General features: G+C 36.5%; 2 protein-coding genes across 2 annotated transcripts; one reads left to right on the top strand and one right to left on the bottom strand.

Annotated features, from left to right (window-relative positions):
- Window positions 1-4,698: 4,698 nt before the first annotated feature.
- Window positions 4,699-6,354, bottom strand: LOC108358703 (testis-expressed sequence 9 protein). Its single transcript, XM_017610160.1, has 2 exons — window positions 5,527-6,354; window positions 4,699-5,458 (listed from the first exon to the last, which is right to left on the bottom strand). Exons 1-2 carry the CDS (start codon window positions 6,321-6,323, stop codon window positions 4,864-4,866), a joined length of 1,392 nt encoding a protein of 463 aa, XP_017465649.1. The 5' UTR covers window positions 6,324-6,354; the 3' UTR covers window positions 4,699-4,863.
- A 2,804-nt stretch (window positions 6,355-9,158) lies between these two features.
- On the top strand, window positions 9,159-9,880 carry SIFa (neuropeptide SIFamide). The gene is made up of 2 exons (XM_017610150.1): window positions 9,159-9,473; window positions 9,541-9,880. The coding sequence occupies exons 1-2, from the start codon at window positions 9,347-9,349 to the stop codon at window positions 9,627-9,629; spliced, it is 216 nt and encodes a 71-aa protein (XP_017465639.1). The 5' UTR covers window positions 9,159-9,346; the 3' UTR covers window positions 9,630-9,880.
- Window positions 9,881-11,633: the final 1,753 nt, after the last annotated feature.

Below are 11,633 nucleotides of genomic sequence, written 5' to 3'. Positions count from 1 at the left end.
TTTTTTTTTCTTTAAATTTAAATAGTACATACGGATCTGTAGAGAATATAGAGATCCGTGTGTGTATGTATGTATATACCTCAGACCTTCTTCTGTTCACCCATCAATCAGCGCCAGACACTCAACATTTTAATTCAAGTAGGAAGTAACAATATTTAAATTTAAAACTAATTCAATAATGAAGTAAATAGAATTATAATAATAGAATAATTGGCATGGCGAATGCCTAACGCTGACGAGTTGAAATGATAAGATTAGTAGCTCTTTGAAATCTACCTTATGAGAAGTTGCGCCGGCGTTTCCAGACGCGCCGGCGTCGCCGCCGCCGCCGAATCTTTTTGACGTTGACCACGCCGCCGCCGCAAAGCCTGTCGGCGTAAACCTCTACTCCCCACATCATTTTATGAAAAACTAAATTAAAATTAAAATTAAGATATTAGTCTCGACTTTTTCAGGTGACGATATGCGCTGTAGAAAATATACAAATTCTTACAAAAATGCACTTAGGGAAAGAAATTTCAACTTTTCTCTCCTATTTGGGAATTTATTGCGATTTTTCCCCCACAAAAATATTAAAGGATCATTTTTGGGATTTATGCACATATTTATGTATGTAAATGCACATAAATCATTTTTTAACATAAAAATGTTATTTCAATTTAGGTGGGCAAATTGTTTTAAATTTGAATGGCCAGTCAGTAGCTCATTTCTTCAGATGAGTCACAAATTCATATTCAGGCAGGTACTGCAATTCACTTCCGAGTGAATTTCATTAAAATTCGCTTTTAATTCAAATTTGCAGGCGTTGAACCTCACTCGGAAGTGAATTGCAGAACCGGCTTGTTTATCAAACAATTTTCACTGAAATCAATACATTAAATGCATTTCAATTCACTCGAACGGGGAGCGATTTTCTGACAGACAAATTGCGAATAACTGCAACCGCGTGTTCGAGGAGCCAGCCATTTTGCGAGTGATATAGCAGACTACCGATAGACTTCACTCAAACCGTTCTTATGTTGATAAGCAATGTTTGAGAAAAATTTGAGAAAATGTGTAATTTCAAATGATGAACAGTGCTGGAAATCAAATTGAGAAATAAGATTTTCTCAAGCGTTTGAAAATTTGTTGTCCAGTGTTTGTTGGGTATTTTTGTTTTAAGACATTCTTACGTGTGTTAGTTTGTGTGTAATGCCATCCTACAATAGTTGGACATTGATGAAGATACATACACTTTAGAGAATTACATATAATTAGGTTGAGTTTACTTGGAAAATTAGCGCTGTCATAATATTTTCTCGCTGTTATGCCTTTTTTCTTAATCTTCTGTAGATTCGTTATGCGATTAGTGGAAAGAGTTATTGTTGCAATTGTAAAATTCAGTTGAATTTGTTCTATCGAAATTCTCTTGGCGTTTAACAATCACGTATGTAACTACATATTCTAACTTGTGGTATAGCCGTTCCTTTAGGTTAGCAAAACAGTTGACCACCCATCTTTTCTAGAGGGCAGCGATTCAACAACCTTCGGAGGCTCGAACATCAAGTTTTACATACACTCTTGGCGATCAGCCCCACAGTATTCAGAACGTTTTCAGAACCATAAGAAATTTAAATAAATTTGCCAAACTACCAGCAATGAAGCGCACAACTTTTTAATACCTCTCAAACATACACAACTTTTAGCTCAATAAGAGTTTTGATAAATTTTTTTTTTTTTTTTTGAGAGTAGAACTTTTTATAAAAAAAAATCTCGAAGTACGACATTACATGTGTCTGGTGACAAATTAGCATTACCATAAATATGTTTCCATGACTTTTGTTATGACCAAATTGGCTTTCAACTAACAAAGCCAGACTTCAAATCAAGCAACAGACAATAAAAAGCTATTAGTAAATGCACCTACGCAATGGCTTGAGGTATTACAGTATTTTTTATTTTTAAATGATTTATTTCGCACAATTTCCGTTAAGTAGGAACAGTATATCTTAAGGTGAAAATGCCCGAAAAGAGACTAAGCTAATCAGAAATAGTTATGGGAATTCGAAATTACCGCGCTGTACAAAACAGGATCACTAAAAAAAATAAAAAAAAAGTAATTTTGTCGAAAAATTTATGTACAAGTTTTTAAGGGGAAAACCGCGTAGGTCTGTGTAGTGAAGAAGTTGATAACATACTTATCTTAGAATGTTTAACGATTTTCATGAAAAAGCTAAAAGTAAGTAATTTAAAATTAAATTTTTATTTGAAAATACAACAGTACAAAAAATATACCTAAACAAAACTAACTAAATCGGCAAGACTTATGTATGTAATTTCGAAGTTATACGCGGTAACACTACGACAAAGGAAACAAGGAATTTTCTCGCAAAATTTACGTGTTCGAATTTTTTTTATTATTTTTTCATAGCTTACTGTCTAAAACCCATCCAAATTGCTAATTGTTTTTTTAAGGGGGAAACCATCGTCTGTGATGTTTATACTAAAAGTTTCAATTGGAAAAAAATCTGCGTAAAAAGTGATAAAAAAATAAAAGTTTATAGTAAAAATATACAATCTTTCTAAATGTGAACGCAATCGGACCATAAATATTGTCAACTGTGAATTTTCAAGTCTCTAGGTCATCGGGAAGTTGGTCAAAAATTGATTGCAAGATCTGCGCCAAACAAATAAACTTACATACATAGAGAGCAAGTTAAATAAAAGCTTGTAAAAATAAAGCGTAATTTTTGAAATCATCATGAGACTGGCGGGAACATTATAGGGTGTCGGAAAAACATCGATGCATCGAAATCTTTCCACTCGATGTATAAATAGTCGATGTATCGATGCAGTTTTTTATTTGCACAAAAAAGAGAAGTTACTTTGACCAAAAAATTGAAATGGCTCCAAAAAGTTTCGTTAGAAACATAATTAGCTCAGTTGCAGTAATTTATTTCTAACTTTGTACAATTTTGCTAATAACATATGTATTTTGTTGTGAAACATTATCTGAAAAATCCTATGCAAATCGATGCATCGAAATGTACATTTTCTATTATCATCAATCAAGGAAAAACATCGATGTAGTTTTGCCACTGACACTGAAGGAGTAGTTGTATAGGTGGTCCCATGTTATGCAGCGTTGGACCAGAGATGGCAAAACTACATCGATATGTTCTCCATATATTTGGACCATTTTGGTTACTAGTGTTGATTACAAGGTACCGTGGTCCCGTACTAGTATTTAACCTAGTCCCACTTTTTGCAGGGAATTGTAATATATGTAAATGGAAGAAATTGTAAAAGATAAGAGCAAATGCCAAAAAACAGGTGTAGGCATTTTTTGGCAATCAGCTTATAGTGTTTTGCTTATAGTGATTTCGTTTCTTCCAAAAAATGTTGCCCTTCCCCGTTGCAAAATGTGTTTAATTTTACACTAAACCCTGTAAAAAGCATGTATTTGCCTTCATATCTTTTTCTAGCTCACGCATTTCATAATATCAGCTTTGTTCGTCGAAAATCCAGCAAGAATTATCCAACCCTCAAAATATCAGAGAGTACGAAAAAATTCTCTCGAATTCTCTCTCATGTAGAGAAACTTGCAAATTTCTGCACGAACGCAAATTTGCAGGTGTCCACGGTTGCATTTCAAACATAATAAATTTTTATAGAATTTTTAAAATTCTTTCAGATGGACTAAAACAGGATATACATTTATATTTCTAGTTGTTCTCTTTCTTTATCGTACTAGCTGTCGGGCTTCTTAAATCCACTCTGGTTGCAATTGCCTTCCGATTGTGAATATAATTTTTTCCAGCCGAGTTAATTTCAAATCATTGGAATCGCTCGTGTTTATAAATTTTTAAATTTAATGAACTTATTTATTCAAATTATCGTAGACTAAAATTCAACCATGTGCCACAACGATATGTTTTTCGTGATAGCAAATTCTTGTTGGCTAAAATTTTTCCAGCAAGAATTTGCAACTTCTCTCAGGAAAACTGTCACTTTGCGCTCTCAGTTTTTGAGAGATAGATCATTTTTTGGTCTGCACGAATGCGATTTGGGCAAAAATCATGATAATTCGTACAAATGCGTACAAATTTTTTGCTCGAGGAACAAACCTATTGTCGTTTTAAACAACCGTCTAATTTTCAGGGCAACCATATCCCCTGACAAAGCGTCACAAGGCAGAGAATGTGCCTTTAGAATCAAACACGAAAAGAAAAGGGACAATCAAAAGGCAAAATTTTTTGGTAGAAACGAAATCACCATTAGGAAACCGTACGATGATTTTGCCCTTACAGTTGGCAGTATTGCCCTCGGGCAGCAATTTTTTGTCGTCTAGTCTTTTAACCAGTCAATTTTTGGCCAGTTAATTACGTCCAAAGACGGCATAAAAAATTTGATAAGTCCAGAGGAATACAATAACTTTTCATCAACTTGGAAGCCTGCCAGTTCGTAGAGAGTTTCATTTTGTTTTAAATACGCACATTTTTGGGTTTAAAGACTTACAAAATACTTGAAGAAACGGATTCTAGTAAGTTTTTCTGTACTCTAAAATTTAAAAAACTAGACTTAGCACCTTTTTACTGTAGTAAATGAAAAAATTACACAAATTATTCGGTATTTATAAAGCGAATAGCATTTTTGCAAATGCACTTTTTTATTAATATTACTTATTCGTAAACACCACAAATATGGCTCCTTCCCATACGTAAGTTACCTTTAAAACGTTCACTTACATTCTGGAGGACTATAGATGGACTTAATAGGTTAATATCAGTTCGTACAGATCGTAGGCATACTTATACTCATACATAGACAAAATTTAAAGCTGAGTTACAAAATGATAGCGTCATTACGTATGCTCTTCATTGCCTATAACTTAGTATTCCATTCTAGTACTTTGGTAAATTCTTTCTCGCCAAAACTGATCATTTTCGACTGCTCCATGCAAATATTCTGTCGCTTGAGATTATCGATGAGAAAAAGTTGCTTCTTGTAGGCATTGAGCAGATCGGCTCGTTGTTTCTTCAAACTTTTTATTTGTTTATCCTTTTTCTCATCATCGACACGCATCGATTCTTTGAGCTCACGTTCGGCGTTCTTTAGCAGCGCCAATGCACTCTTCGTATTCTCTAGTTCTTCATTGGCACGATACAAACGCTTCTCTAGATTGGTATTTGTTTGCGCCAATACTTTCAATTCACGACGCGCCGCCTCGAGTTCCTTCTGCTGTGCGTTCTGTTCGATGCTGCGCTCTTTGATGCGTCTATTCACCTCTTCTAGTTGATTCTCGGTTTTGTTCAATTGCTCGGCAATCGCATTATGTTTCGAAAATGCTTGATCGCGCTGTTGCTCTAGCTTTTTGTTACGTTCCAATGTCTTATCGAGCATCTCCTTTTGGTTGGACATCTCTTGTGAAATGCGCTCGTGATCCTCTTCGATTATGGCTATTTTAGATTTAAGAAATCTGTAAAAGGAACCAAAAATTTAGTTTTGTGATCTAATTTGAGATTGGCCATCTTTTGGTGGACATACTTAATTAGGCCTTCGGTGCTAATTTGTTTCTTTCCTGTTGTGTCCATAGAACGACGTGAAGAACAACCACTATCGCCAAGTTCGCTGCTCCCTTTCGCGCGTAGCGCAGCGCCCTCATCGCGTATTAATACCTCCAAAGATGGACTCTGCACAAATTTGGGATTGCGGTATTTGACTGTGAAGCCTGCCGCCTCCTTAGTTCGTGAACTGCAGTTACTCGCTCGCCCGTAGGTACGTGCCCCACTGTCGGGACTGTTGATGTGCTTTCTATGCATTGTGCTACTTGTGCGGTTGGTTCTCGGTGTCTCAGAATGTGCGGCTAAAATACTGTCACCATCCGGACGCATGCTAGGCGCGGTGGACGTGGAGGACTGTTGAGTCACTTTGCGTGTCATACGATGTGTATTGTTACGTTCGGTGGGCAATTCGGCGAGTCTATCGCAGTTACCATCACCTGCGCCATTACCCCCTCCAGCCACGCCACCAGCGCCAATGCCATTAGCACGCTTCTTCAGCAACGTGCTTGGTCCTTTGGACTTTGTGTACGTGAAATAACGTTGCTCCTGTTTATTGGACAATTGTTTGGATAGCCCACTGTAAACACCACTCCCGCTGATGGTACCTGCGCCACTTCCGCCGCTGCCGCTGTCCGCCACACTATTACAGAGGGGATGTTGGTGCTGGTGTTGCAGTTGTTGATGCCTTTGTGTTTGTTGATCCGTTGAAGTGACGGCCAGCTGGTCTAACTCTTTATTCAATTTGATGAATTCCTTCTCGCGCGATAGCAATTCGGCCATCGCCTCTTATAAAATTTTGACAGAAATTTTTTAACGAGTACACAAAAGAGAAATTTTGCATTAACATCAAAATTTTTAACATTTAATTTTTCATATAAACCAATTTTCAGTTTTGGTTTTGATTTTGACTTTTATATTTGAGTGATATTGCAAACGATTAAAAATTTTTGCTTGTATGCTTCCGGTCTACAACGCACTTGGTCAGCTACTGGAGTAACAAAGTGGTTGCAAGGCCGGTTATGCTTGCTCGGTAGCAGTCAAGGATTTGCTCAGACATGCTAAATAGTTTAGTTGTTCAAAGCGAAAGAGAGGGTAGTGTCGCAGTTGTTATTTGTTAGTTCTTACATACATACATATATTGTGGTGTTCTTGGTGATGGCGGGAATTGATTAGACTGGCTTACTGTTGCTATCGTTGCTAGTTGCATGCAGAAGCATGGGGAGCAACATTGTTTATATACTCAGCTAAGCATAGAGGGGTGATTGAACTGTTATTTGCGAGTGAGTATCTACATAAATAAAGCGGCTCGAAAGTTTGCAAATTACGGTCTTCAATACAAAATAACTTAAATGGCAATTTCGAAATTTAACCAAGGAACATTACAAAGGAATTTAAGTTTTGGCGTTTGGCACGTCTCCTTCTTTAAACTATACATCGCGAGAGACATAAAAAAAGTACATACAGTAAAGTCCTTAGCTTAAACATAAGTACATATGTAAGTATGTACATTAGACTGAATCATCAAAAAAAAGTTGCGGTTTTTCCGCCGGGATTACACTATTTTTTTTATTGTAAGACGTCGACCAAAATATATCGAAAAAATATTGAGATTTAAGCGAGCTGGATCCATTTGAAAATACCTCCAAAAATGGAGTTTTTTTTATTTAAGTTACTCCAGAAATGTTTACAATGTTTGAAAAAGGAGTATTATTTCGCCCAGCTAGAAGTTATAGCGCCATGAACAAAATTATATACATAAATATTAAAACTTTATAATAACAATTTAATTTCTTTTAAACATTCAATTATTGCAGTAAATCCTTGATCATTTTGACTTCTATAAAATTCTTTGAGTGATGATACTGATCTTAAAGATGGGTATTTAGACCTTGTAATTTCATGTTTGGAACAATTGAATAATATATGTTTACTATCCTCCGTTATAATTCAATCAATCATGGTAGCTTTTCAACGTTCTATTGCTTGGCCCAGTTTTATTGTTGCACCGAGGTAAATGCGTATTATGACTGCAACAAGATATTGGGCCTCATGCATAAAAAGTGAGCTTAAGCTCAGACTAATTTTTTGCACTGACGGGGTGTACTGAAACTCAAGAATTTTGTAATGAAAATCGAGTCGAAGATTAAGCTCACTTTTTATGCATGAGGTCCATTGACTGGAGTCGACGTTTAGTCCTCGGATCGTGCGCACATTAAAACCTAAATATAGATAAACACAAATTTTAGCACCCAATCTTTACCTACGAGTCTTTCTTTAAAATACGAATGCCTGGTTGTACAATTCGATTTTAAATTTATCATGAATGCGAATTCTTTATAACATATGGTTACACCACTGAAGTTTTAAACGGGCCGATCTCTGTCTGGTCAAAACCGGACAGTGGCAGAGAAAATGTTCTGAAGTCTCATCAGCATCAAGGCTAAATAAGCCGGCATTGCGGTTCTGTGATCGCACCTATTCGGTGTAAGTGGCATCGCAATCGGTTGTGACCAGTTGGGTCGTAGCGAAAAGCCTGACCTGTCTATGGCCTCCACCGCTCGCCAGTACTCACTGCGTTCAGAGTAATTATGGCTCTCGAAGAGAACTAGCTGAGTGCACAGAATGGTTCAGGTCCCGAAAAGGCATTTAGCGATCTTTCTCATGCCATCTTGTCTTCATCCTCATTGCCTTCGTTTTCACAATGGCCTGGTACCCAGCGCAGTGTTACCGTGTGCCTGGCTGCCAAAATTGGTAGCGTGTCAGCGCAGTTTCTAACCGGCTTGGATTTCATAGTCCATGGCAGAGATTCCGTATATTTCCAACCATGCTATCTTCCCAAGAATACCTGCATGAAGCTTCTTTGTGAAGAAGGCGTCGTTAGATAGTCGATTTTGCAGCAAATGTGGAGAGGAGTCGCTCCTAGAAACGAAACTATAACCGCAGTTCAGCACGTTCTAATTGATCCAGTGAGGGATAGACATGCCAATATTTGAAATTTGTTAAGGCGAAGTATGGCTGTTTTCGCAGTGTCTTCTGCCACCATGCTATGGATGCATAAGACAGACACAATCGGACGGACGATCATACGTTAGAGCCAATCTATTAGGCTTGAGCTCAATCCCCATGTTCTTCCAAAGAGGCTGCTGCAGGCCCACATGGCCCGTGTGGCTTTAGCAACCGTTCTCTCAAGATGGGAGTTCCAATTAAGACTCATGCATATCCAGCGTGTTAATAATGGTACATACATACATATGTACATCCTTACATATGTACACTGCACATGCACATTATTAGTAACATAACTTGGCTATGGAAGTCGAATTATAATAGCTTCGTTTATTAAATTTGATGCTAAACATCACTCGGGAGCGTTTAGTGACCATATCGTGCGTATGTATGTGTGCTGTTTTGCAGCTTTTATGTACATATGTATGTACTACGCATACATGGTTTCCAATTAATATTCAATCAAAGTGACAATAGCCAATCTGCCTGCGTCTTAGGTCCTTGGCGAATTCACATAGTAATTACATAGTCAGAAAGATGCCATGTAGCTCAGTAAATTTATTAAAATCAAAAACAGAAAGTGTTAGAAATTCCACAAGCCAATGGGCTAACAGTTTTCTAAATCGTATAAAAGCACCAGTTTCAGTACCAAACGATATCAGTAGCACTGAATCCTCGCAGCTAGCAAATCACAAGCGAACGTCGCAAAATAAGCAAACGCATAACTGCCAAAAGCACAAGAAAACTCAGTGGAACGCTACTTTTGGGAAAAATTTGCATACTTTATAAAATATAAAATGCGTTCATTCATCACTGTCTGCATTTTTGCTATGATCCTGACCATCAGCATGTGTGGCTTCAGCGAGGCGGCCTATAGGAAGCCTCCTTTCAATGGCAGCATCTTTGGCAAACGCAATTCGTTAGGTGAGTAAAACTTTAAAAATAATTTTATTAAAATTTACTTATGTATATTCTTCGTTCAATTGTGCAGAGTATGACAATGCCAAGGCAATAACTGCAATGTGCGAAATCGCGCTGGAGGCGTGTCAATCATGGTTTCCACAAGGCGAAAGCAAATAAGACCAAACCGCTTTAGTGTATTTAGTCATCGATATAACCACGATCCTCCATACATAATTAACGATAAACATTATATTCGAAGCGCAGTGAAAATGGCTTGTGCATATATAAATTAATCGGAATGTAATTAACACGCATTTATAAACGCACTTATGTATATTTATATTTAACCTTAATTTTGTAGTTGTACTTGTAAACAAACTTCCAATAAAGCAAATGCTCAAGAAAGCAAGTACCAAAATTTACCAAAGAAAGTTTCAATAAATTTTTTTAAACAGGTTTTGTCAGAACCTCGGTGTCTGTTGACTAAGTTTATCAATTCGTTTCTTAAATAAGTTGTTGAATGGACCACATATGAGAACTATATACATACATAAGGTGTGCGACAAAATGATAAGATCACCTCAATATTACCACAACATGAGCAAACGAGAATAATTTTTGTATGGTAATCTTATCATAAAAATTTCAAAACCTAGTTTTCATCTCATTTTTGTCATATGTTTTTGATACAATTAACAATCGTTTCATTTGCCTTAAGATAATAAAACTTTAACACTATACAAAATCGGGGGATGATCTATCTTTTGGTTGTATTACCGAATTCCGGTTTCGACCGAAATTTGGTTAAATTGACCGGAAGCCAATTTTTTTTTTTTTAATTGGGCATACACGTTTTGGCTACAGATTCGGACTCGGAGGATAAAAATACGTAACTTTGTTTGAAGCTTAAAACTTTCTAAATGAATCTCGAACTACAACTCGTCCTGGGCTTCGGAAATGAGTGACAATGTTTTTATGGGAAAATGAAAAAATATGAATAACCAAGTCGGGTCTATCTTTCGATTGTATTTCCTTCTTCGGATTTTGACCGTAATTGTGTTAAACCGACCGGAAGTCCATTGTTTTAACCGGAAGTTCATTCGAAAACAAAGTCCGACAAAAGTTATGTATTTGTGTTCGCAGGATTAAAGAAATGGGCCGGAAGTCGTTAATACGACCAAAAGATGGAGCAACCTAGACTTGCTAATTTATATTTTTTCGTTTTCGAATAAAAATATTTTCACTAGTTTCAGAAGTCCAGGACGAACTGAAATTCGACGGTCATTTAGAGTTTGTAAAAGGCAGAAAAAAGTAGCAAACAGATCTGGATCATTTCGAAAAATGGACTTCCGGTCAGTTTAACCTACTTCCGGTCGATAATACCATCAAATGATAGAGCATCGCCGATTCCGTAGGTCGTATTTTTGCCTTCTTCAAAAAAAAAAAAATCCTCCATTTTAGAGGGGCTGGACGTTATATCAAGGACACCCTGTATATGTATGGAGGAGTGTTGCCATTTTTATTTTAAATTGCCTCAGAAATTCGCTTTTATCCTCTAGCTCTTTTTTAGCCTTTTTAAATATGAAACGGTCCTTTTTTGAGGCTTCAAAAATCTTAACATAATTTTAAACATTTCCTCTGTTGGTGTGGAAAAACACATTCTCAACTGCAAGAGTCATTGTAGCAAAAATTTAAATTGGCCACTTTTATAAAATTTGTACAAAGTTGTTTAGTAAGCCGCTACAACAACAACAACAACGCAGAAGGTTTGCCACAATGAACACCAAGAAAACAATTTTGTATTGCTTTTTTACCCCTTAACAAGTAAGAGCAGCGCTGTCTTCGGCTATGCCGAAGGCTTCATACCTTTCATGAACATCTGCAAATTTTACTTTGACAGATTACTGCTTTTGAATACATCTGCATACATCGATAGAGGAGTTACATACTTATATAAAAAATCGCATCTAAACAATCAGAGGTATGGAAGATATACTTNATGCTCATGAAAGGTATAAAAATTGCTGTGGATTTTATGGCCCGTAGTCAGAGAGAAGTTAGAAAAAGGTTTTGAAGATTAAAATTGTCTTTTATGGTAATCACCATTTTAACTCTTTTATAGTCAACTTAAAAATCATTTTATGGCAAAATCATTATTTTAATTTTGAAATGAGGAGAACG

This window comes from Rhagoletis zephyria, unplaced genomic scaffold (assembly GCF_001687245.7).
Source record: "Rhagoletis zephyria isolate East Lansing unplaced genomic scaffold, Rhagoletis_zephyria_1.1 Rzeph_scaffold_00011, whole genome shotgun sequence".
Lineage (NCBI taxonomy): Eukaryota > Metazoa > Arthropoda > Insecta > Diptera > Tephritidae > Rhagoletis > Rhagoletis zephyria.
The sequence above is the reverse complement of the archived record's forward strand: the minus strand, read 5'-3'. Positions and strand labels throughout refer to the sequence as shown.

Excerpts from the sequence above, each read along its gene's own strand:
- LOC108358703 (XM_017610160.1), bottom strand. The coding sequence starts at position 6,323 with ATGGCCGAATTGCTATCGCGCGAGAAGGAATTCATCAAATTGAATAAA. Across the intron at positions 5,459-5,526 it reads AGCACCGAAGGCCTAATTAA|ATTTCTTAAATCTAAAATAG; the intron begins GTATGTCCACCA and ends TTCCTTTTACAG.
- SIFa (XM_017610150.1), top strand. The coding sequence starts at position 9,347 with ATGCGTTCATTCATCACTGTCTGCATTTTTGCTATGATCCTGACCATC. Across the intron at positions 9,474-9,540 it reads TGGCAAACGCAATTCGTTAG|AGTATGACAATGCCAAGGCA; the intron begins GTGAGTAAAACT and ends TCAATTGTGCAG.